Source organism: Lichenostomus cassidix, chromosome 3 (assembly GCF_008360975.1).
Source record: "Lichenostomus cassidix isolate B80296 chromosome 3, HeHo_3.0, whole genome shotgun sequence".
NCBI lineage: Eukaryota > Metazoa > Chordata > Aves > Passeriformes > Meliphagidae > Lichenostomus > Lichenostomus cassidix.
The window spans coordinates 56,094,893-56,121,093 of NC_139483.1; the positions used below are offsets into that span (position 1 = coordinate 56,094,893).

At 39.0% G+C, this 26,201-nt stretch overlaps 1 protein-coding gene across 1 annotated transcript in view; it reads left to right on the forward strand.

Annotated features, from left to right (window-relative positions):
- The first annotated feature begins 13,849 nt into the window (after positions 1-13,849).
- AHI1 (Abelson helper integration site 1) overlaps positions 13,850-26,201 on the forward strand; it is an 81,912-nt gene continuing 69,560 nt past the window's right edge. The window contains exons 1-7 of the mRNA XM_085055887.1: positions 13,850-13,936; positions 18,517-18,588; positions 19,416-19,537; positions 22,818-23,428; positions 23,884-24,041; positions 24,339-24,552; positions 25,469-25,655. Of these exons, the coding sequence (XP_084912013.1) occupies positions 18,579-18,588; positions 19,416-19,537; positions 22,818-23,428; positions 23,884-24,041; positions 24,339-24,552; positions 25,469-25,655 (1,302 nt within the window). The 5' untranslated portion in view covers positions 13,850-13,936; positions 18,517-18,578. The remainder of the gene's footprint in view (positions 13,937-18,516; positions 18,589-19,415; positions 19,538-22,817; positions 23,429-23,883; positions 24,042-24,338; positions 24,553-25,468; positions 25,656-26,201) is intronic.

Sequence of the window (26,201 nt, forward strand, 5' to 3'; positions counted from 1 at the left end):
TAATCATTCTCCCATGCTGTTCCCCCCTTGCTGTGGTGTGGCTGTTCAAACAACCTTGAATTGGATGGATTACCAAATCAGATTCAATCATTTCTACTGGATGCTATTAAATGCAAAGGCACTTTCTTGTTTTGCAGGATATGTTTTGTTCTCAAGTGGTTATGTCTTCCTCTAATAGAGAAAAGACAGTAATAATGTTGCTGGAAAGCATGGGAAATCATGTGTCCAGGCAGAATTTGAATTTCTCTTGACACTAGAGTCCCAATAGTAAATTCTGCCATGCATACCTGTATTGATTTCTAAGGAGCAACTATTTAATCTCATGGTAAGCATGATTATAAGACTCAGATAATATTAACTCTGTATAATAGTTTGGTTTTACTTCATTATTAAAGAATTCTTTCTCTGCTCTCTCCTTGACCTACAGTTTTCTTTTTATAATTTTTTTTTATTTGGGAGTAGGACTTAATTTTAATTTCATTTAAACTTTAGATTAAGAGGATACTCTAAACCTTAAACATTAGGTTGAAGAACAATAGGTAGCAATTTAGTGTTCTCCCTTACCACACACTTAACTTCACACTGCATGCACAAACTCTTCCAGTGAGGGTGTCAGACTTTGCTCATCTGTGTGTTATCCTGATTTCAACATCAGCTCACTCTGCATTTCCTAAGCACAATTTACCTTGGAAAAGTTGCACTGCAGTATCATGTCATGGTTTCTCTTGCATTTTAATTCTGTGGTGTTGCTTCCAAACAGCTTATTGAATCAAATGTGCTAGTGACTCACCAGAGGCAGGAGCGGGATGAATATTGTATGGGGAGAGCAGACTTGAATGGACACTGCTGGATCATGCAATTCACTCTTCTGCAACTGAAGGCCAAGAGTTTACAGAATCATGAGTTGCTTCTAAAAACTAATGAGGGCTATTAACTTCTTAGTCATCCTGCTTGCTTTCAGTAGAAGTTGCATTGTGTTGAGGGCTTGGGATAAAGCTAGGAGTGCAGGAGTAAATATGTGAGAGAGGCATTCTAGCCTGAGAACCAGATTTTCTTCTATTTTATTGATTATGTGAAAAATCTAAAGCTGATCCTTCTTGTGGTCCTATGCTATTTTTCTCCTCTTGGGTAGTATAATACCATGTCATTTGGTTGTTTCCTGTGCTTGAATCTCTTTTAATGCAGCTTGTGAACAACAGCAAAGTGTGGGATATCTGTAGAGGCTTGGGACACCATTGTTAGTCTAGGCAAACAAAGTAAATGGGCCAGGGAGAGGAGCTGATTGAAGCTGCACTCAGCTCAGGGAACACTTGAAAGGTGACAGGAAAAATGGGTCGGAGATAATGCAATTATATGTGGGATCTAGCTTATCAGGTTTTAGGAGCCATTACTCATTGGGAAAGAAGGATAAAACAAAGGAGCAGCATACAAAGAAACTTTACTAGCAAGCAGGTTTTTGAGAGCTGTTCAAGTCTGGTTTAACCCCATATGTTTTTAAAAATTTTAACCCCATTTTCAATTCTTGCTCCAGATCCTGGTTTCCTTGACTCCCTGGCTACAAACAGCCTCTGCTTGCCAATCTCTGTGCCTCCTTCCCATCATATATTATCAGATAGTGGGCTTTTTCCTTACTCCAATGCAAAATTTGTTTTCTGCTCATTCCTGCCCTCCCCAACATCTTTGGCACTGTCCCCATTTTTCTTTATCCCCCATTTCCACTGAGGTGCCCCTTGGGTTACTGTGTTACAGTGAACATCTGGTTGTAAAAGTCCAAGAAAAAAAGCTGCAGAAGTGGGTGAGTGCAGTTGTTCCTCCTGCATGGAGAGGTTTGAAAGGCTGTGAATCTTAACTGAGTTTGTAAAACTCATCAATAAACACTATGTGTTAGAGATTTTAATCAGATTAGCTTTTCCCACTGATTTTCAAAACCAAAGAAGCTAATTGTGGTAGCCAAAGGTCTGTTAACACATGTCCAGGATAGTTTGGGATGCATCATGTAAGCAAACTCTTTTGCAAGCTTTCTTCATGTTTTCAGAGTCTATGCTTCTTCCTTACAGACTATAGCAATTGCCACTTTTAGGCTTGGCTCTGGCTCTTCTCTCAATCTCACTGCCTCAAATCTGATTAAAATGCACCTACATTGGTGTGGATGCTCTGAAGAAAGGAAAGAACACTTGTACTGCCATTTCATTCAAAGATGGCAATGCAGATTTGAAGAAATCTTATTCATCTCTGTCTTAATGGGTCTGATCCTGGAAAACCAGACTTGAGAATATTGTCAGCAATTGTTTCTGGTACATAAACAGTCATTCTATAAGTTTTCCACGAGAAAATGACGAAACAGAAGTGTCTTTCATCTGCCACACTGGCATTCCTCACTGTTGTCTTGTGACAAGGATGTGACCCATCAAGGCATTGTGCTTGAAAGGCTCTCTTGTAAACTGTTGATTTATCCTTTTGTGCCTTTCCTTCTCTCCTCTTTTTCCTCATGGATCCACACAGTATCTAAATCTCTTCCCAGTTCTGGTCTTGTGGTGTTTGTTCTCATTTATTTGATCACTGTGAGGCCCACCCTTAGGTGGAAGTTTATCAGATCTTATTTCAGAGTCAGGGTACATTAGTTAGCACAGTGGTTAAAATATAAACAATGTAGGAGGATTTTTAAATAGAAGTTGACCCTTGAAATTGGGTTTACTGTAAGTTCAGAAAAAATAACCCCACAAAAGAAATTGCAAACAATGTCAGAACACAGAGCACAATTTTTTTTTTAATAAATTCACTTAAACATAAATTCTCTAAATTTCAGAATCAGAAATTGTCAGAAAACAGACACTTAGATATCACTTGCCAAGAGGAAAGAACCAAAGGAAGGATTTTGTTATCTTCGAAAATCTTCAAGGCAAGGGAAAATTTCAAAAGGCATGTCTAAGGCATTGCACATCCACAAGACCAGGGTGAGCATGAACATACTGCTCCAAACAGTAATGCCATGACATAGAGCCATGAGCACTGGGAAATAAAGAAGGTATTTTTACTGTCTTTTCAAACATAACCAGAAAAAGCAACAAAAGTAAGACTTACATAGCCCTGATTCACAGAGCCAGAGGGAACTTTGGGCAGCAACCCCAGATGGGTAACGTGGATGACTTCTAACAGCAGGCACTGCTGAATGTAAGGTAGGGAGGAGTTTGGGAGGGTGAAAGGTAGCCAAGTTAAAAATAAATTCTGTCCTTGCTCTGCACATGAAAGAACACAGAGGGCAGAACACCAGGTAGATAAACTCATCTCTGCAATTTCTGGCCACAGATCCTAATGGATCCAAGGAAAGGAAAGTGACAATAAGGAGATAGAGGAAATTTTTCCAGCAGTGAAAGCTTCTATCTTTGAAATGTTCATTTGTTCTGGCTGCTGCCAAATGTAAGAAACCAGCAGAATAAAGTCAGATAGACAAATGAGAAGAAGTTAGGGAGTGAGCAGACTGTCATCTTTATAGTAGAAAGATCTAAAAAACTGATTACTGAGGTTTCTGCTTTGCTGGAAAAGTGTCTGGAAATACAGGGACTGCGCAATTGCCTTTAACAGAAGTTTGGAGAGCATTAAAGCCACAGACAATCTGACTGCCAGCACTTAGCACGCAGTGTGCTACAAGACTTTGTACATGAGGGACAACTGCATTGTGTTGCTGCTAGACAATAGAGTAAAATCATTCTTTGTTTCCCAGACAGAGGACATCAGAGAAACCACAGCTAAGCTAAAGGGTGATGGACAGCAGAGTGACCCTGTGTGCAGGTTTGAGTCCTACTCGAGTGTCCCAATATGCAATGCCCAGCCCTAGCACTGCTTTAGGAAGTGGTGCAGCAGAACAGCTGTGGAGACCTACTGTAGCCCACTCCATGTTTCTGTTAGGGGGAGCACATCCCACACCAAAACATGTCCTTCCTTGATTTTGTTATTCTCCTGTGTGACAGCCATACTGCTGTCACCACTCTGCCTAAAGAGTGCTACCCACTCTTTACATGTGGGGCTGCACAACACAAACAGAGAAGCAGCACATAACAGGGCCTGAAGCAATCCATATGTCTGATTTTCTTTTTAGTTCTGTGTTCTTGGAAGAGTCCGTAAGAAAGTATCTGTTTGTATTCAGGCTCCTCAAGGACTGGTGCATGCCAGGTCATGGCTACACTTTTTTTGTGTTTAGCAGCTGAGAAATTCCTGTCTCTGCTGTTCCAAGTCACAGGACTCAGCTGTGATTGCTGTTCTGGAGACCATGCAAAGGCAGGGTCGATGAACTCTTATCAGTCCTTCCTCTCACACCTGATGGTGCAACTTAACCCTTTGTGCACTCTGTTCAAAATGTTTGGAGTTACTGGAGAGTCCTTCCATGAGGATAAGGCGATTTGGGAGCAGAATGTGGAAGAGAAAATGAAAAAGAGAAGCATAACCATTATTCCACTTCTGGTTTGAAAAGCAGAGGAGAGACTTTGTGGAGAGATTTTGCCTTTTACCCAACAGTGGTCCAAGTGCTTCCAAAGACCCCTGCAAATGTCTGCTTTTGTAAGGTGCTGTTCTGGTCTTTTTCTACACACTTAGGGAGGTATATGCAATGATCAGTGCTGCAATGTTTTGTTTACTGATGGTTCCAGCTAGGGACAAAACTAGCTGTCTAGAAATGTCACTGAAATAGGATGAATGTTTATAGTTTCTTACTTCTATGGCAGTTTCAGAAAAGATGGACAAGCCACATCCATTTTCCACACAAAGTGTATGTTGAAATTTCCAAGTGCATTTTCTGCCTGTCACTTACATGCAGGTTTATTTCCATGCTTGTTCTTGGCTCATTAACTTGGATAAAAGAGAGATGTTCTAACCAGTTTAATCTTATTGAAACTAGGTGCTAAACGGGTAAGGCAGCAAATGATGTCAATATTCCATTCAGGGCTGTGTGGAATGGGATCAGCTCAAGACACTTGAATGAGTGAGATTTTCAACAACATGTCAGCAAGGTGAGAATATTACCTTCAGGTTTAGTTCAATATTTTAACAAATTGCATTTGTGTGTGTGTGCATTCATATGTGTGAGTGTGTTGATGTCTTTGAATATAACCTACTATAACATCTTTGGTTGCAAACAGTTTATGAAAGTGTTTATGACAGTTCCATTTTAATGGATGTTGTACAAAACCCCTCTATTCTTTAATCATTTGTATGTTCTTATGCAAAAAGGCTTTGTCATTGTATTCCACAGTTTGCGTTTGCTGAAGACAACACTGGACAAGTTGCTTGGGTCTTTATTTCCTGACTCTCCTGTAAACTCCCGTGTTAAGATCAGGAAATTTTGCACTAGAAATCATGGAAAATTTTACTATCAGCTTTATAATTTGCTCCTGTTATATTTTAATTCAAAGTAAATTTCTGAAAGATATTCCATTTATATGTGCCATGTGTCCCAAAGACTGCAGCATATCATGTTCTATTTTTGCCACAGAAAGTGCAGAAATATAAGATTCATCACAAACAGTGGGGTGGAAGGTGGATGAAAGTGGGGTAAAAAGTTAAAGAGATGATGCTCTCAGCAACTGGAATTATCTTAGTAACTTTTCCCAAACTTGTTTTTCAAACTTTACCACACCTTCCCTAGTTACAAACTACCCATTAATCTTCTGATATCTTGTGTAAGATACCTTATTGAAAATAAATGCTTTTCTAGCACTTAGAAAGCTTTTGAGTTTTGCAATTGTCTGCAGGCTTAAAATGCAGGAAAAACAAAATCCAGTGGTACTTCATTTAATAGAATGAGGACACATAGGTCACCAAAGCAGACCCAGACAAATGAAGTGAAGAGGATGGTACTTGTGTGCCAAGGATGCAAGTGCTGGTGTTATGATCAGAATCAAGGTCCAAGTTCCTACATTCTATACAATGTATTGATGCAGTCCTAGTAGTAATGACACAATCCTAGTAATCAACTGTAAATATGAAAATATGTTTATTATTTAGGCCCATCAAAAGGCTGGAAAATGCAGGAAACCTTGCTGGAAGTATCACTACGTGCCTGAATTAGGACAGACAACTGATAGTAAATCAGTAAATCTGCTAGAGAATAGATAAAACTGCAGTCATTTTCTCAGGTGGAGAAAATAATGCAAGATTTCCAGACTGTATTCTCACAAAACCTAAAAAACTATTCCAAGTCACAAAATGACACATAGAAAAGACTCAACTATGGAATCAAGTCAAAGAAGATTCACAGAATATTGCAAAGGGAAGGCCTGACAATCTTCAATTCCTGAGAGCATCCTGTAGCAAAGGATGGACTGTTAATGAGTCACACGGACTTCTGGGGAAGAAACCTGATTTCCAAATGTGATGCATAATAACATGAAAATTGTTATACTGACAGTGACACCAAATCTAACCAAAGAGCATTGAGAAGTACACCGAAAAAGTGTCCAAGGAGATAAGCCTTTTTTAAATTTTAAAGTCAAGAACAATAGCCTTTGGTTTACATGAAACAGCAGCAGTATTTCAGTGACAAACATGTGGGGTTGTTAGGTTCCACGGGGAGTATGCTGCACATCTGTCCTGTTGTGATCTGTGCCTTTCAGGCAGAATGAGCAAAGCCTCTGCAGTCAACAGCATCACCTAGGGGGGCAGATCCCCAGCAGGCACAGTTCAGCATCTGCAAGCAAAAGACAGTATCAAATCCCAGAAATTTCCATTTGACAGTGCCCATAGGACCTGCAGAATATCTCACAGGAACCAAAAGAAACAGGAACAATTTTTGGGTCTGGCCAATTATTACAGAGAATTGGTGCCAATGTTTTTTTAAAGAACAGCACTACTGGCAGAACTTTCAAAACCAAGAGTACATGGGGGATAGAAAGCAAGTGCCAGATGGCAGCAAGCCGTTTGTGGGCTCTGTGAAATGTTGTGCTCAACAGGTTCTGAAAGCATCCAAATTTGCTGAGCATACTGACCTCCAGAAAAGCCTTTGGGGTTATAGCATAACAGGAGAACTAGGGAGAGACACACTAAGTACCATACTTGAGCAAAAAACTGGTACAACTAGGGATTGTACTATACTAGTGACAGAGCAAGGGCAGCTGTTTTTGAGTTGACATTTCATGTTTGAAATGCTCCAGCCTTGTCTCAGTGGTTGATTACTGAGGGAGGTAACTGGTTGATTAATGGGGAAGGTAACAATAGGCTGCAGAAGTGGCTGTAGGCTGAAGCATGGTCCTCTGTAACAGCCTGTTCAGATGATCGCATAGAAAAAAGTGGACAAGAACCACCACCATTTCCAGCTCCCCTGGGTCAGAGTAAAGGGGTCTGTGGTAGTGTTGAGAAATTGAGAAATTCCACATCAAGGGTGACATGCTTTAAAAAGGTAGCCTGTTCTTATGGTGGTGGGGATACAGAGCTATGGGCAGACTGAATGGAAGGCAAGCAGGAGCTTGGCGAGGGGAACAATATTCAGGACTTGGAAGGAACCCAAGAAAAAGGTTTCCAGTCAAGAAAGTCTGTTAAAGAAGAGCTATTCAAACAGTATCATAAGGAGCTAAAGAAATTTATGAATGGATCAGAATGGAAGCCATAAATCATTGATGATTATCAAGGAGTAAGCAGAGAGCCTGCAAATATTTTATTTTTTTCTATCTGAAGCTTTTAAAAAAATTCCTAAGTTTTCGCAGAGCCTGAACTCTGTAGGGTTCTTTATAGCAATAATAAAATACCTAAATACTAGATATAGATTTATAATATACTTTATATCAGGCATTCAACAGAAAGACTAAAAAAAATATAGATATCCTTGTTCAGATTAGAGATCCATAGCAGGTGTGCATTTCTTTCATATGTAGGTCAATGCATATTCTATTTGGAAGTGGTATGTTTTTAAGTTTTCTTCGCTAGGGTTGTGAGAGTGGCTGGAACTGGTCTCAAAAAGAAGCAGACTGACTATATATTCATCCAACTCCTGGCAGCTCCTACACCAGTCCAGCTTTCCATTTTCTTACCCAGGGCAACAGCTGGGTTTGGCTGCTGCTTTGTTATTCCTGGAGCTTCTACAAGAAAGGGAGGCAGATGCCAGTGATGGGTACAGTGTCAGGCCTGCCTGATTTGGAGTAAAGTTCCTTGCACAGGGAAGGTCTTGTACACAGACACAGGCCAGCTGCTTGCATGCAGCAAGGACAAAAGTGGGTGTTTGAACACAGAGGAAGCCACTTTCATGAGTGGGACCATGCCTCAAAAGAGAGGGGTGAAGGAACCTTACAGCTGCTGCCACATGCAACACGCTTGACTTACACAGGTACAACACAGACACTCTAGCAGACTGTAGCAATTGGTCAGGTTGGCTATTGCTTTGCAGGCATTATGCCCAACCAGTAATGGTATTTATTTAAGATTCTTATGAATTATTATGTAATTTTGAAAACAAGTTGTAAAACCATACTCAGAATGTTTCTGACACATGGTCTGCTTTTCAGAAAAGTTAGCCTGCATCCAGATTCAGTGGGAAGACACTGCATTCTTGATCTAAGAAACAAAACTAGGAATTTGGACAAAACCAGGATTTGATGGCTGGGTACAGTCCAGTCCCTAAGAGGTGACTCAATGTTGGAAAAATCTGTTCTTATCTTTGCTGACCTGAAGTCCTCCAACTTCTGCCTAGGGAGGAAAAGAGAGTATAAAGTGACTCCTCTGGTAACGGAGACACTAAGCATACAAACAGCAAAATAGTGACAGGAGTAATACTGTAACTACAAAGGCCTCAAAATGGGGCCGACACAAGGGTTTGAGAGTAAAATAATTGGGAGGGGGAAAAAAAGTTGTTTCCAAGCATCCAGGCCATTCTCTTGGTCTGAAGATCTACCAGTCACAGATGTGGGTACAGCCCTAGATGACTGTGAGACCAATTACACACAAAAAATATATCCACTGACCTGCTTATCCTGAGCTTATTTTTACCTCATTGATGTTACCAAAAATAAATCCACCACAAAATTCATTATTTTTTACACTTCCATTCATAAATTCAGGGTGATACATATTTCATTTTCAAGTACAGAGAATACTATTAACCATAAGATAGGGTTATTCAGGAGATCAGTTACTCTTTATTAAATCTTACTGTATAGCTAATAAACAGCCCAAAAGGAAAATAGTTTAATTATGCAAAAATGCACTAACCGTACAAGGGGAACAATGGTATTTTGAAAAGCTAAAAAGTATCAATGTAGCACTTAGTTACGGGAACATTCTAGCTCCAATAGCTAACATTTTCAGAACACTTCAGAAAAATTAGACTTAATGACATGTACTGTCACACTGCCATCCTGTGGCAAAGTAGTAAAAGTTTTCTGGGAACATAAGAGTTTTCCAAATGATAAACTGCTTTGAAAAAGATTTAGCATTCTTGTTCTAAGGACAGGAAAGCTCTAGTAGAGATTTAGATATATCCCAGGAGATGTTGCTCAATATACTCTAACTCTACTGAAAACACAGTAAAATATTTCTTCAGAGGGTTCATGACCTTATTGTCTGGACACACAGTTTGAACCTGTGGCTTCTGAAACCTAGTTTTCTGGCAGTTAAACTGAATGAGTTTACCTTATTTTCCTCATGATGCAAAATAAATGGATATTCTAGTACATCGAACATATTGGTAAACAATCTGAGATACGAGAGAATGTTCACGTGACTCTCCTGACTCTCCTAATAACTACATCCATTTAAAATGAAAAATAAAACTGCTTATTAAAAATTTAGGAGTCTTACATTTGCTGTTAATACAGATCCCTAGGATTGTGCCACTTCATAATTCCAGCCTTCCTTCAAGTCTCTGCATTAATATGATGACTAGGACTTGATTTCCTTAAAACATTTTAAAGTCCTAAACTGGAAACATGTTCAAAAAATGAAGAAGGAAGTAGGTTTCTTTAAATGTTTTGCTGAATTTTAATGTAAGATTTTTTTTTTTTTTTTGCTTTTGGCCTACAAGTGAAAACTGTAGTAGACTGTGAAAATTTTTTTCTGTTATTACAGAATTTTAGCTTTGGGAGAACTGCCACCCACAAGAAATTGATAATACACAAGAAAAATAAAATCCGTGGTCATAACTGCTCTTATACCTACTCTGGAGAAAACTTTGAGAAGGTAAATATGGCTCAACAAAGTCAACTAGGATAAAGAACATTCTTAAACACATGTAAAAGCTCTTTTCTGGGAAAGGATTACCTATGTGCCCCTCTAAACTAAGGGCACTCACTTTAGGACTAGGAGACGAGTCATGGATTGAACTATCACGGAAATCTTTTCAGTTCAAAGACTTTCAGATCTCTGAGAAGATTCCACAGAAATTCAGATGTCCAAATAAACACATACATACATTTCTACTGGCAATATCCACATATTTGGGGCACACCAGCTTTCCAGCATAGTTAGTCCTTATGACTTGTTTTCAAAGCACTAGGAATTTAGCATACAGGATGCAATAATCTCAGGATGCAGAGCATCTTGCACAAAAACTGGTATCTAATTATTAAATAAATTGGTGATTGACTTTAATTTTTGACACTTCTTTTTTTAATCAATATCATACATTTAAAATTCTTCTTTCAGTTGCCCCATAAATTACTCAAGCTTCAACTTATGTAAAACAATCAGATAGTTTGCTCTGAGTACCAAATACTAGAAACCCGATAATGTTTTGCTATCAAGAGAAAGATTACCCATTGATCAGTTTAACAATTAACTTCTGCCAAAATATCTCTGTATCTTTAGAGCTCTCCGAGTTCTCCAAGCCCAGATCTTGTTTCTATTTTGCACACTCGAATGAGACCTAGAGGTTGTCCGTGCATGTGGCAGATTTTACCTTCTGAAAGACGGGCTCTGACAAGAACCTTGATCCATTCTTCATCATCCTGGAATTCCTGTAAGATTTTCAGAATACATCTGATATCCACAAACTTTCTACCTGTACACTACAATATGTCATCTTTGTTCATGTCCCTTTCTACTTCCCACACATCCCAAATGTAAGATAATGGGAAACCTTCTCTCTACAAGCCCATGCAACTGAAAAATCAGGTGAACACAGTGAGCATATGCTTTTGAATCCACTGAAAAACTCCACGCATCTATAATTACTGTTCTGTGTTTTTCAAAAGTCGTGCTTTCCTCCTTCTAACAGAATAGGAATTGGACCATTGTGTCTGCTTATGAATAGGATGTGCTGTGTTTGGAGCATGTTTTCTTTTCTTTGGCCTGTTCCGTATGCCATCAAAGTACAGACAAAACTCATCCTGTTATTCTTTAGGTGCTGCTCCTGACTTTCATTGCCATTGCAATAATGAGTAAAGTCCAAATATTTTTTTTTTAAATTTCACTGTCAGGAAATGGAAAAAAATAGATCTGTGACACTGAAATACATATTACAACATCTTTAGCTGTAACGAAAGTGTGATTAGCAGCCCCAGGAACTGCTTAATATCAGCAAATCACGTTATGTACTATGCAAAGTACATCAGAAGAAATGTAAGACATAGGGCCTCATAAGAAGTAACATGGGGAGGAAAAGTCTTCTTTAGATCAGCGTGTCAAACCTTGGCTAAGTAGCTTTCTATATAGGACATTTTTAATTCCAGACTTGTGATTTTTAACTATTACAGGATAAAACTACCAAATTTAATACAGACTTATCAGTTTTATATATTATTTATAAGAACTACAATACTGTCATCTGTCTGTACCCCCAAAAAACCCAACTAAACAAGTCAGCTAAAGAGGTCAGATGTATTCTCTGACATGGAAAATGGGCCTGATCACTACTTGCTTTTAAGTCTCAGACTGCACAAACACCTGGTGTTTTTCAAAGGTGTAATGGTCACTGAAATCTTTAAGACATTCTTTTGAAATGAGTGCTCCTGGAAACTTGACACAAGCTTGTGCTAGTAATAGAAAACCTGTTAATGTCTAGTGCCAGGCTTATTTAGAGGTCTTTGCAGCCCATTACTGCTGCTGATAGGTCAAATTACACAACATCAAATCTGCTTTCTATGCCAATTAAAAACGGCTGGTTTTGAGTTTACCATTACTGAGCCTCCCAGCTGCCATAGGCCACTCACTCTGCCAGGCTCAGCATTTATCGAAGCCCTGGCGACTTCCGTACTCCTACATTTTGACAGATTTGAAAAAGTAGGAACTTTCTTCGGTTTTCCTTTCAGAAAAACCATCTGGCAACAGCCTCTACATTTACCATCTAAGAATTAAAACCCTGGGATTTTGTATGGTGGACACCAATCCACATCTTAGGGGGTAACCATTTTGTCACGTTCTCTATGCTAAAAGTTGGGGCTAGAATTTAGATTAGAACTTTTCTGAAGCTGCTAGGCTACAGACATAAAGTGTGGCCTTTGACTAGGATGTTTACCTTATGACTAGATAATTTTAAGTGTCTTGGTTACTGTGAAAGCTAGCACAAGATCAGTCATCTAATTATCCATCAGATATAAACATAACAAATAATGTCACAACTATACAACATAGTAAGGAACATCTGGATCTCTAGTCCAATCTCCTGTTCAACACAAGGCCAACCTGAACATGAGATCAGGTTGTTCAAGGCCATTATGTAATGGAGTTTGGGGTACTGCCAAGGACAGAGATATGAAAGAATGGAGATATACTAAGGATAAAAAGAAGTACAAGAAAGGCTGAGGCATTGGTTTTTGTTTGTGTTATGCCAAAGCAACTCAGGAAAAAGAAATATCCTGACCTATCGGTTGGATGCATGTAAGCATTTGAGAAAGTAGAGGACAGGTAAGTACAAAAAGAGATAGTAGTGCCTGTCTCTAGTAACACTTGAGGAACAGGGAAGCAAGGTTTCAGCAGGTGCATTCTTTTGGAAGACAGTGTAATTCATTGATGGAATTTGAGGGCCACAATGCTTGGGAACTATGTCACAAATTCAGGATCAAAGGCATTTGCTCACCTCTAGTTTGTGCAAATTGCTGTCAACTAAAGGTTAATTTTACTCAACTTTATTTCTGAGAAGAACTGACCACATTCATCCAGTCTTGCATTAATTTCTAAACTCTTCTAATGCACGAGAGACGTTTGACATCTACAGTTTTAATCAATTTTTACAGAGAAGAAATGAACATACAGCTTATCCATGACAACAATGGTAAGTTTATTAGCTAATTATCCCTAAGAGGGAAAAAAAATCCCCCAAATCAGTGCTTAAATCAACCACTAAATGAGAAAAGAAGTTTCTCCAGTATATGTGTAGCTCGAGGACATCCATTTGTGCTGCCCTTTGCAGAGAGCTGGTGTCCATTCCAAGCACTCGCCGTTCGTCCTCCTGACGCCAGCAGAGCCCATCACCCGGAGACTTTGTTCTTCCGCAAGCAACTTCTGACAGTCTGATCTCTGAGAGCTAATATGTACTTTTGACACTTAAAAAAAAAAAATGGACCATCAGGCATCCGTGGGAGGGCTTCCGTTTCTAATGCTTTTCACTTTTTTTTTTTTTTGTTGTTTTGTTTTCATTTCCTAAATTCCAATGTCACGTTTCCAAACACGTTTCCGTAACCATCTCTGCGCAGAGCTGGCAGGCGGAAGGAGGCACCGCCGAGCCCAGGGCCGACACTCCGCCGCGCCAAGCGCCCTGGGCTCACAGCGCTTTGCCGCCCCGGGCGGCGTGAGGCGGCGCGAGGCAGCCCCGGCTCCCGCGCCCCGCCCCGCCGCCCTGCGCCTGCGCCGCGCCCCGTTTCCTTGGCAGCCGCGATTGTTTTGGGCGGAACCACCCGCGCGGCGCTGCGGAGGGGGGCGCGGGGGCAAGGAAGAGCCCACTGGCGGAAGGCGGGGGGGAGGCGGGGCGGCCGCAGTAGCCGCCGGGCCACGTCGCGGCCGCCACGGGAGCGGACGGGCCGAGGTGAGCGATGCCCGCGGCGAGCGATGCCCGCGGCGGGGAGCGGGGCCGCGCCTCGGGCCGGGCCCCGCCGGGCGTGTGCCGCCGCTCGGTCCAGTGCGCGGCCCCGGGGGCGGGTAGGACTGGGTAACGCCTCCCGCCGCTGTTCCCTCCCCCGGCTCCCCTTCCCGCCCCGGGGCGGGGGGCTCGGCACGGTCGCGGCCGCTCTGGGGTCGCGCCGGGACCGCGGCTGTTGGCGCGCGCGGGCGGGGATCGGGAGCGGCGGGAGCGGCGGCGGGAGCGACAGGAGCGGCGGCGGGAGCGAGGGCGGGCTGGGCGGCAGCCAGCGCGGGCAGGGGAGCGCGGGCGGGCTCGGCGCGCTCCGGGAGGCAGCGGGAGGGGGTCGCGCACCTGGCGGAGGTGCCCCGAGTAACCCCCGAGTAACCCCCGAGTAACCCCCGAGTAACCCTGCCGGGCAGGCGGAACGGGCGGCCTAGCGCGACCCGCGTGTTGTCACTGTCCCTGTCTGGTCCCGGCGAGGCGCGGTGGCACGGGGCAGTGCCGCGGGAAGCCGTAATCCCCAGATCGGTGGTGTTTCCCCCCCGCTCTTTACGGGTGTTATAGTTCACTCGGGTGACATTGCGTGGGAGTTTATAGTGAACATACAGTGCTTCTCCATGCCTGGCACCTCGGGCTCCGAGGCGGGGATGCTCCCTCGCATGGGGAATGCGCGTCTGGATGCACATCACATCCGCGTTGAATAATCCCGTCGGTTAGTCCCGTTGTGGGAATGTTCCTTTATCGCTTTTAAATGTACCGCTGTTCTTCCCGGCAAAGCAGAATGTCACACTGGAAATTAAAATACTTAGGGTGGTCTCTTGCTGAGAGCACATTTTCATGATTATCATCTAAGATAAGGCAGAAACTTAAAACTTAATAAAGTCGGCTGCATTTCCTTACGTAAAACTGAAGTCCTAATTTTGCCATTAGGGCAGACAGAGTCTGTTCGCAACTTTCTCTTGATGAAAGGTGCCAAATTTCTCGGGGAAAAGACCCAACAGCTCCTCTGAAGTACAGCTTTCTGATATATTAGTACTAGAAAACTGAGGGTAGCACCAGCTTTTTAAAACCTTTTTTTTTTTTTTAAATTAGTATGAGCGCAAGGTTTTTACAGGCACATCTAAACTGGTGGAAAACTACTGCACTTTTATTAGTGTTTATTTGGCATGCAAGGACAGAGGTGTTTACTTCGTCTGTCAGTTAAAGCTGTCTGTCAGTTTTCTGGACTAGAATACTGAATTTTCATTAATAAAACCAGATAGGTTTTTGATGTCAGATTTATCAAGAGTGAAGAGGAACAGATTCATCTCAGTGTTACTTTGCTGTATAATTCTGGGTTGAAGCTCTTTCACATCTCAAAGTAGTGATCCCTACATGTAGCTTAATTAGAAACCTACTAGTAAAGCCCAGGATTTCTCTCTATGATCTAAAAGGTGAGAAGTAAACAAAGCCTGATGTTTTACTTGTTTTCAGCCACTGAGGTTTATACTCACTTATTTCAACAAAAAGAAATGAGGAATTTAGTTAAGGAAAATCTTAAGTGTGCAAATCTATTTTGAGAGCTCCATTTCCTAAATGGTCATAATTAGGAAATTTGTCACTTCCTATAATGTAGTGCAAATTCTGTATGTTCTGCTCATTATAGTATAGGTTTGATTTATATGTTTTTTAATGGCCGGTAAAAGTGGGTTTTGTGTATGGTGACCTTTGTGGCATGTTTAGCATAGAGAATTATTACATATGTAGAATATAGCAACTCAGTGAGTATTGTAAAATATTGTGAAAAGAGCAAGAGTTTCATGTAGAATCACTTTTATTACATATAAAATGTTGGAGAAGAGCAAACTAAGTTATTTTCAGGAAAATATAGTAATTCTTGGAAATTTGGGCTTTATGAATTTATTTTCTGGTTTATTCCTGGTGGCTGGAATATGCCACTGTCCCAGGTAGGTGTTTTTGTTGGTCCTGTATTGTCTTATATTTACTAACATGGAAGAGATCCAATCTGATCAGGCAGAAATGCATTTTACAAAACTAATGATAACTGAGCTTTTTCATATTGAGGCATGGTGGTTGCTGAACTTTGATACATGATTAAATCTCTCCTATTTTAAGGTGAGATTACCCTAAGTAAACAGTCTTGTTCTTATCCTTGTTGATTAATGATCTATATTTACATAAGCCTGAGAGTTGCTTTAATGCACCATGGCAAAGATCATGAAATTCTAAATTGGAAATGCATGTTAAATAATAGCACTGTCATTAGAGGACTTTATCTCAATTTTACTGCTACAACAGGGTAGACCCTTACTGTGTAAACAGTGATGCACTCATTGGTCAGTTTTGGAAATTATGTGTTTTACAGTGAGTGCTTGTAGACGTGAGGTGAGCCTAGCCTTTGGTAAGACTGTTGTTCCATTATAATCAAGAGTATCTGCAAAATTAATTTTTTAACCAACCTATGGGTTGTTTGGTTTTTCTGGGGACTAATTTATTTAACCTTTGACCAGAAACTTATTTCCATATGTAGAATAGGCATGCACTTTTCTCATTTTGCTTTTGTGCTCTATATTGTCTCTCATATTTTTTGCTTTAAATTTAAGAGCACTTAAGTATTTAATTTCTTGTTTGTAATTAGTTTTTGAGTGTTGAGTGTTGAAATCACTCACCTAATCATAAGATAGTTTCCCCTGTTCCTGTGGTCCTCAGCCAATGATTAAAGTGATAGAATCTGCTGTATTTTATAAATGTATTTAATTTTCTACTCTTCTAAATTGTTTCCTATCCAATTGTGAATTGGCTACTTGGAAAGCAGCACTTAGTAACTGTAGCACTTTTAAAATTCCCAGTTGGTGTAACTAAGTATAAATTGTAAAAGCAGTTTTATTTTTCAGTGGTGTCTTCTCTTTTCATTTATTGTAAGAAGTGTTATTTTTAACAGTTATTGGCTTAGTTATGACAGTAAAGCTTTGCTTTAGGAGTCAGAACATATTTTAGGTGATGAAAATATTACAACCTCATCAGTGTCATTTTGAAGCATATTCCAAAACAGCACTTTTTTTTTCTGTCAATGAAGTCCATTTGGCTGTTCTTGCTCATTTCAAACATCCGTAGAGATGTTGGATACTTAGTATAAGTGCTAAAGACATGAAGTAAACTAATTACTCTTGGCATCTGACTAATCAGCTCCTCTATAATCCCAAACCAACCTGAACACTTTGCCTTTTTTCCCCCTAATTTGGTTTAGTTTGGATAGCCAGCAGACCAAAGCACTGCAAGTAATGAGCGTGAAATGACCTGAAAGTAACAGGCCTGTGCAAGCAATGCTGTGAAAGAGATGAGAGAGATAAGAGGGTTTCATGTGCAGAACTTGGGGACCAAAATGTAGCCTTAGCTCTTTCCTGAGCTGGTGAGATGTGTGTGCCCAGGACTGATTTTTAATGCTGAGGCCAAGTGCTGTGTTTGGCTCACTTCACTGCTGATGAACTCCCTCAGCCTCAAACCTCAGTGGCTGCAACTGCGTATTCATAGTGATCCATAATAACTCCTAAACTGTATCCAGGCATAGTCTGGGTGAGTGGTAGGTAGCTTGGACCAAAATGGTGCAAGAATAATGCAACCACACATCCTGGCAGTATTTAATGCTCTGTCTTAATTTGTTAGGATCCCTGTAGTCTGGGTGTCCAGTGAACGTGAGTTACTGGTGCCTAGCAGGAGGTGTTAGCTGTGGAGAACTTGGAGCTGTTCCCTGATGGGCTGTGGGGGACATAAGTACCATGGCTCATTGCATGGAATGCTAAGGGGAACATCACACCTTCATAGGAACCTACGTTTCATTAGTTCCACTGTTTACAAAACAGCTCAGCTCTTTGTATTAAAGTTTTTTTGTAGAACAGTCTGAATTTTCTTGATGAAAAGATAAAGCTGTGTAATATTTTTATTTGCCTTCAAGCTTTGTTTTGATTGCATTTGCAGGCTTTCCTCCACAACCAGGAGGGCCTAATATTTTTTTTCTTTAGAGGAATGAGTTTCATGTAGTTGCTTGTCTGCATTATGAAAAATACGAATGCTTTATGTAAACATAAATATTTAGAGATTTATAATAAAGTTAGATTTGCCGGCAGATATTACCCTTTGCATTGAAAGCTATCAGCTGACTACAATGTGACTTCCTCAATGGTGCTGTCAGGATAGGAATCTGATTAAAAAAGCTTCAACATAAATCGTTTCATGGGTCATTATTATTTAAATAAACTGTTGGCTTTTTTAGAAGGTTGAAGGACTGCAGTGCTCAATTATTTTGTTACTGCCCAGAAATATAGCTAATTAAACTGCTGTAGTGTTGTTTTTTATTTACCCTCAAATAATAAGTATCAGAGCTGGCATTTGATAGCGGAAAACTTCTTATAATTTGGACAAATAGGGAAATATTTATTTCTAAATAAAACATACTCATCCCTAGTATTAATTAACACAGATTTAATTATTAATTTCAAGTCTATAGACCACTTATGCTAATGAAAGTTGTTACATACTTTAAATAGAATGGTGAATTCTGAGGAAGAAGCAGCTGTTGTGTTGAGCCGCTTCTAACTGAGGACTGAAAATGCGAGCAGGTAAGGATACTTTGTGTTTGATTTCCAATACATATTTTATAGTTAGAACTAGATGCAAATGGTAGAAGTTATTTCTCTCCTGTATAAATCTTTAGTGCTGCATTGGCTCCTTTTTGAGTGCATGATTATAGCTGATTTTCAAAGTCGTGTCATTTTTTTCTTTGAAATTCAGGGTATAAAAATTGTAGAGACAATGGTAAACATGCTGTAGCTGAGGATTCAACAGCCATTTTCAGTGGTGTGCCAGGTTGCATTTTGAATTCTTAGCTACAAATTAGGCATTGCCTGAGGGGGGCTAGAATACCTACTGCTTCAAGGGTTGAAATGCAGCTGGTGGCGGTATCATGATTCATAGAAAGGCAGAGTGTCAGTTCCTGGCTCTTACAGGTCTGTCTCAGGATGGTGCTTCTCTGGGTTCCAGACCCAGTAAGAAGAGCTGCTACTTCTGGAAATCAATGTGTCACCTCTGCTTAGAAAGAGGGAGAGCAATAATCTGTCCTCCGCTTTGGCTAGCCCAAGATTTGTGCTGATCCGATGAGCTTGCTCTTCCAAATGTGCTTTCTTCAGGAAACAGAGTAGATGGTGCTGACTTCAGCAACAAGTGAAAGACTAATGTGTGTGTGTGTGTCTGTGCAAAGCTGCTGAGTTATCCTTGTGTGGGTTATGTTGTCAGTGGAAATTCTTAACTGAATACTAAGTGAATTTGTTGGTAAACTTTCCCTGATAAATAATTCTCATCCTTTGCAATTTTAAAGCATGATTATGCGCTTTTGTAAGCAACAATGATTATTGAGATAGAAAATCATAATCTCGATTTCTTTTTGCAGTTGAAAGTGAGGCAAAGGCAAAAACCAAAGTCCGCTTCGAGGAGATCTTCAGACGCCATGCTGGCCTAGCAGATGCAAAGAAATCAAAGAAAAAGAAGTTTGAGTCTCAAGAGAGTATTGTGGTGAGTTAGAACACATGCAAGCTTTGTTTAGTTGCCTTCCTTAACAGGAAAAAATATCAGGAAAATGTAGAAAGGGGATGTAAACATTTAAAAAAAAAAAGAAATGTAAAGTATGTTTCTACATGTATCCCGTATCCCTTGTTTATTGTGGTGTGGCTTTTATTTTTTGTTTGTGTACCAGCAATGCGTCCTTCTAACTTGGAGGTATGCCAAAATTACATAGACTATAATACTGGTAAAAAGAAAGTGGCACATGATGCATGCACTCGTTTACTGTCCACCAGTATTTTTTCATCCATTCCCTTTTTTCATAAAAGTTTTCAAATTCAGTACTCACTTTACTGGGAGATAATGAGATGTTTGAGGGCTAGGAGAATTATGTCTGTGAAAGGATTTAATTTTGACAGTATTAAGACTGTGTAATATAGGTATGTCTGTCCAATGCAGCTGTGAATTAAGAGCTGATGAGAAACTATAATAATATTAGAGATAATAATTAACTGTTAAATTTTCTACTTTATTTTTTTTTCTTTCAGTTTGATCCCAGTAATCAGTGAATTTTTGCCTGGACTGAGCTTTGTGTCTTGAGTGTTTCTGTGTTCACATGATGACTTTTTTAAAAGATTTTGACCTTAGCTTGTGACTTTGCAGATTAGGAAGGATTCAGTCATCCTGACTTTATAATTAGATGACATTTTTGTTTGTGGCATATCTGTCATTAAAATAGCCTTAGAAATTCCTCTGAGTTATGGTTCACACTGTAGTCTTGTTCCTGAAGAGAAGAATAAAAGTTCAATAAGAGTCTGTGTATACCTGATTATTGACTTGGAAGATCTGGAATTTGAAAAGAAAGCAATTTGCCTAGAGACAAATGTTCTGGGTTTTTATTTTCTTCCTGATAGGTTTTATGTTTTCAGTCTTTTTTATTACAATTGTATCCACATCAGATTTTGGAAATGAATGTTCCTTCTTTAATACTCATTTAAGACAAATTAGTGGTATTTTATGTAGTATCATAAATCTTACCTGTAGTTGCATATATTAAGTATATTCAGAATAGATATATTAAACTTAGTATTGCTATTTGGTCTTAGATTCACAATTTGAAGTTGGATTTTGTGTAGATTTTTAAAAATTCCTTGATATAAGTGGTATTTAGTCAATAGTCTATACAAAGAATCAACTTGATGTCTAAAAAATAGCTCAGAGCATTAGAGGGTTGTTTTTCCTTTTATGCTGGCATATGTGTAAGTAAAAGACTAAATTCTTCTTCAGTTAAGTTTACTTTTTTATGAATTGTGAATTTTTAATTCTGTAATTTATAAGTATTTTGGAGTATATAATTGTATGTTCATATGCAATTAGATATTAATCATAAATATTTTAAAATTGGTTTCCATTCCAGAAGTCTCTGACATGAAACACTAGTGTTTTGAAGTTAGGTAGGAACACTTAAAATCACAGTGACCTGAATCAAAACTTAGTGGTATGCAAGCAAATTAAGAAGCATTTTTAGGATCAGTGTGGGAGCTCAAATTTCCAGCTTTATTGAAGCTATAGATTTTTACCAATCAAAGCACTTAAAAACTAAGAGCTTGAGCAGGACCTGTGATGAAACATATTACTGACCATTTGGAGTATTTCCTTAAAGCGTGGCAACGTTGCAGGAGCTCAGGGAGGTATTTTCCATGCTGGTTGCATTCAAGTAGAAATTTCTGTAAAAACTTCATGAAATAAACAGTCATTTCTCTGTAAGAAATAAATGTGTGTGGGAGTGGAAGAGTAGGTAGATGGAGGAGGTTGGCTGTTTTTGTTCCCATTTTCTTCAGTTCATATGATTTAACTGTATAGTTTCACATATCTTGAAATAATGTGAAGTTTGTCAGTGATGGTTAGCTTCATGTCACGCACTTGCCATAAATGGTCTCCCAGCTTTGATCAGAAACAGGTCATGGTTCAGAGCCTATTTCCACTTGAAATGTTCCAGTCTGCTTCCTTCCTTTGTCTTTGCTGTAGCCTTTCTTAAAGATTAATAAGACTTTTTCTCTTATAGTCCAGTGTTTCTTTGAAACCTGAGTTAAGGAGCTGCAGGGGGTTGCTGTGGTTTGAAATGACAGAAGTGAGGCTAAGGAGAGTGCCTGCCCGCTTGCCTGCTCTGCTCTGCGTGCCCATTGCCTGGAGAGCCTTCCTGGAGAGCAGGGGAGCAGTCTGGATGGAGGAGGAAAGGTTGATACCTGTAGGGCAGGATGAGCTTGAAGCCACAACTGATAGGAATGAGGGGCTTGTAATAGAGATGGAAATGCACACCAGCTGTGGCCAGTGAAAGCTCTGCTTTTTCTGGTCAATAGCCACTGGGGCAGTGGGCGTGAAGCCCAAAGGCATGGTGGAAAAAACAAAGAATTGAGACAGTCAGAAAGTGAATTTGCTAACATCCCTTCTAGGGCAGTCACCATATTTATTTTTTACCAGTTGTGCCTCCTATTACAACTTGTTAGAATGAGGCAAGCCTCAGATTGTGCAATGTCCAGGTACATTAATCTGTCTGAAGTCAGCATGAAAATGATTGAATTTATTCGGTTCCATCTAAAGTCTGTGGCAGAAAAGGGGCTGTTTAAAAATGTGAAATTTTCTACCAGATGAAAAGGAAGATCCACTTATGGAGGCAAAAATTTCTTCCCTAGACTGTAGTCTGATTAGATTACCATATTGGGATGGACAAGCATTGGTGACTCAGGTTTTGTATTCAAGGCAGGGACTGCAACAGATTTATTTGGTTTGTATGCTGAAAGGCACTGAATAGTTGTTGGTATTTCCACTGGATTTTACCCCTTTGTTTCTTGTGTGTAAAATAGGAGAACTGATAATAGTTGACTACAAAATTGATCCACACATTTTCTCAATGTTTTCTGTCAGAATTTGATAAAATGAAAACATTTGTTTTTGTGCTGCATGTAGTCTTCAAGTTCTCCGTAGTGTAAAACACTGACATCTGTTTGTGGAGTAGACTTGTTGATTTCCTTCTTAAGTTAGATATACATAAAAGTCATATGAAAACATAGTGAAACATTTAGGATGAGGTGCCCAAACACCAAATTTTTTTTTTCAGTGAGAATTGTCTTTTGACTTTCAAACTTTCACTTGTCAAATTGAAACAACAAAATAACTACGTTTTTGCTTTAGTTTTAATTTGTATGTTGCTGAAGGAATAACATAAAGTGCAATATTTATCCTTAGAACATGATTTTTGTACAAATATGTTTTATGTTCTTTTCATTTATAGCTTGATACCTTTAGAAATAATATTGATCTATCTAAGGAAAGTGTAAATGATGAAGCAATTATAAACAACACATATAATCCTGAAGTAGAGAGCCCCAGATTTACAAAAAATAAATTGAGAGAGAAAGCATCAATTGCAGAGAAAATAAACAACGATGTTGTTAGTGGAGAAGAGAACAAGCAGCCGAAGTCGAATAGGAAGAAAAAGAAATCACTGTTACAAGACCAATTTAATGAGGAGGAAGATTTATATGAAGCTAAATTGGGGAGTTTTGAAAAAAAGACTAGTGATTTTCCAAAGAAGAAAACAAAAAGTAAATCACAAACAGATGTACCTCATCAAGAAGGTGATGGAAAGATCAAAAATTTCTTGACTGAAGTGAGAAATGTAACTGAACTAGAAGAAGAAGAGCAGCTGATTCAAGCCTATCAGCTGCATGTGGCTGAGGAAGAGGCAAATGCAATTAAAAAGAAAATGAGGAAGAAACTTAAAGAACAGATGTCTGAATCTACCTCCACTGTTCAAAGGCATGAAGTTGCATTGAATAATGAAGTGGGCAAAAAGAAGAAAAAGAAGAAAGAGCAAGCAGTTTTAAGTGAAGCTGAAACAAGGTAACTTGACAAACTGTACACTGTGTGTCTGTGAATCTTAAGCAAAATATTTCATTTTAAGATAGGCAGAAGCTTTCTGATAAATTGTTCATATTTTCTAAGTCATTGACTGGATGATTCTGTTATGAAAAAAATAGTATCAAATCCTTTCTCAAAAGGCTGTCATGATTAATATTTAGTTCACAGATTCTTTTTAACTTTTTAACTCTTAAAATAGTTTTGTGTATGATTTTTATTAGTGGTAAGTGATGGCCCTGATCCAACAAGAGCATTAGTTTAACTCTATTCACATAAATGGTTCTGCAATTGTCTGGGAATTAGGGGGAAAGGAAAGGGGGAGAGCAGTGAAAATGACAAAGGTTACAGATTTTCAAGTGGATTAATAATGGCAATGAATAATTGTATCAATATATGCAGTGGACTGCAGTTGCTGACAGTGTTCCATTACCTTGCAGTGCAATGTCCCTTTCTGAGCTGCTGCATCATCCAGAAGAAGGTGGCAATGAGATTCAGTCACTTGAAAGAGTATTTACATCAGAAGGACAGAAACTGGAGGAAAACATGGATAAACAGAAACCTAAAGCAAAGAAGGTTAAGAAGAAAACCAGAAAAGGTCTGCCAACAAATGCTAGAATACTGTACTACTTTGCTGTGCTTTTTTTTTGCTGCTACAGAAATATTTGTCCATAGTAGTAACACAGAAGTGATTGAGCTGTTTGAGTTACTTGTATTTCTTTAGTTACTTAATGGTACTTTTGTTCTTCCAATGCTGAGGCCAGTTTAGGTGAGGAAGTTTATTTGATAAGTCAAAAATCTTGAAAATTGATTTACTATAAATAGTTTTGAGTTGAGACATAGAAGTTACTTTGTTCCAGTAATGTCAGTTTATTTATTTTGCTCCATTTTCTAGAAGAAACAACGGAAGTTGCTGCAGAAAATGAGGAGGAAATCAAGGATTCAGAAATTTCAACTCAGTCTAAATTTGGTTATGGCGATGATCTTGTTTTGGGAGTTTATATCCATCGATCAGATCGACTTAAAATTGATCACTTGGTATCTCATCCTGTGGTTAAAATCCATATTGTGGATCAGAGAAGTGGCTTATATGTTAAGAGGGATTACAGGTGACTTTTAATAAACTGGTTCTGTTATCAGTGATTACAATAAATAGGTATATTCTTCCCTAGAAAATTAAATATGAAAATGAAAACAATGGGGAATTTCAAGCTTGTGTAGTTGTTCATTAGTTTCTGCATTGGTGATAATGTGTATATATATACCTACAATAAATGACGGGGATATTTTTCTTTTCCTTTTGGCACTTTTAAATGCTCTACACTGCTGTTTTACTCTGGAGACTCTCCAGGGAAGTGGTCACAGCACCAGCTTGTCAGAGGTCAAGAAGCATTTAGACAAAGCTCTGAGGCACATGGTGTGACTCTTGGGGATGGTGCTGTGCAGGGCCACGAGTTGGACTCTACTCCTTGTGGGTCCCTTCCAAATCAGCATATTCTGTGAATCTGTGTTATTTGCAACACGGTTCATTCTGTATTCTTTCCAGAGACAAAATTTCGTCATTCTCAAAAACATGTAAAAGCCAAGATTAGAATAAGTAAGGAAAATTCTTGTAGTATAAGTAGCGTCTGCCTTTTCTTTGTTATTAAGAACTTTTAAAATCCTTAAATGAAGGTTAGTTCTTTATATTTCTAATTACTTCAGTTGCCTATTTCCACTGTCATTATGCATAATGTTCCTGAAACAAAATTTTAATGGGGCTTAAGCAGTAGACTCCACCATGATAATTTTGCATAAATTTGCTAATAGGAACTTAATTGTTGGGATTTTGAACTTGAGCCTGTAGTTTTCTTGTATACATTGCAAATTGTCATAAATTTTGGGTGTGTTTACAACACATGTTTTCTAGAATCAAACAAATAGTGCCTTACATATTTCTTGCTTTCAGTAACTGAAAATACAGTTTTGTTTGAGGTTGTTTTTAAGTGCTCTAACAATTGTAATTCTTTTGAAATTTTCAAACAGCCAGAGGGAACTTTCATCTTGCGAACAAGAAGTAGAGCACATTCTTCCTATTATGACACAACCTTGTGACTTTAGAAAGTCAAAATCAACAATTCCAGAGTGGGAAGAGCAAGTAATATTTAATGAGCGTTTTACTTACTTTATTCAAAACACTGAGGAAAACCCTCAGGTTATCCTGTTTTTTGAGGTAAGAGTAAATATTTTGCATCTAATTTATGTACATTCTAATTTTTGATTTGTTTCTTCAACAGTATATATTTGACTGATGTTAGGTGTTTTATTTCAGTTAAGCTGGGTTAATAGCCTAGCTTTAAGACACAAAATCAAGTGAAGATACCAAGAAGTGGGGGTTTTATATAGAAAAGGATTGTGTTTTGATGGTAGTAAGGAGTACTAAACTTTCTTATATCAGCTCTCAAACTTCTGGGAAAGGCTGGTAAGATATGGAAGATACCACTCTTCTCACTTTCTTGAAATCTCAAAAGAGGTTTAAGTACAAGAAACTCGAAAGGTAGAATTTGTCTGTGTGGTAACACCTCATTGTATCAAAGGGCAAGCTATTGCATTGTTCCCATTAACATTTTACACATCTACCTCTCCTGTCCCAGTCTTCATAAAGTAATTATTAATTTATCCTCCAATGCAATTATGTTTAAAGCAAAATTTTAAGTTATATATTCAATGTAATTTTGGGCTTATGTATTTCAATGTCTGTACAGAGAGATTCTGTAGT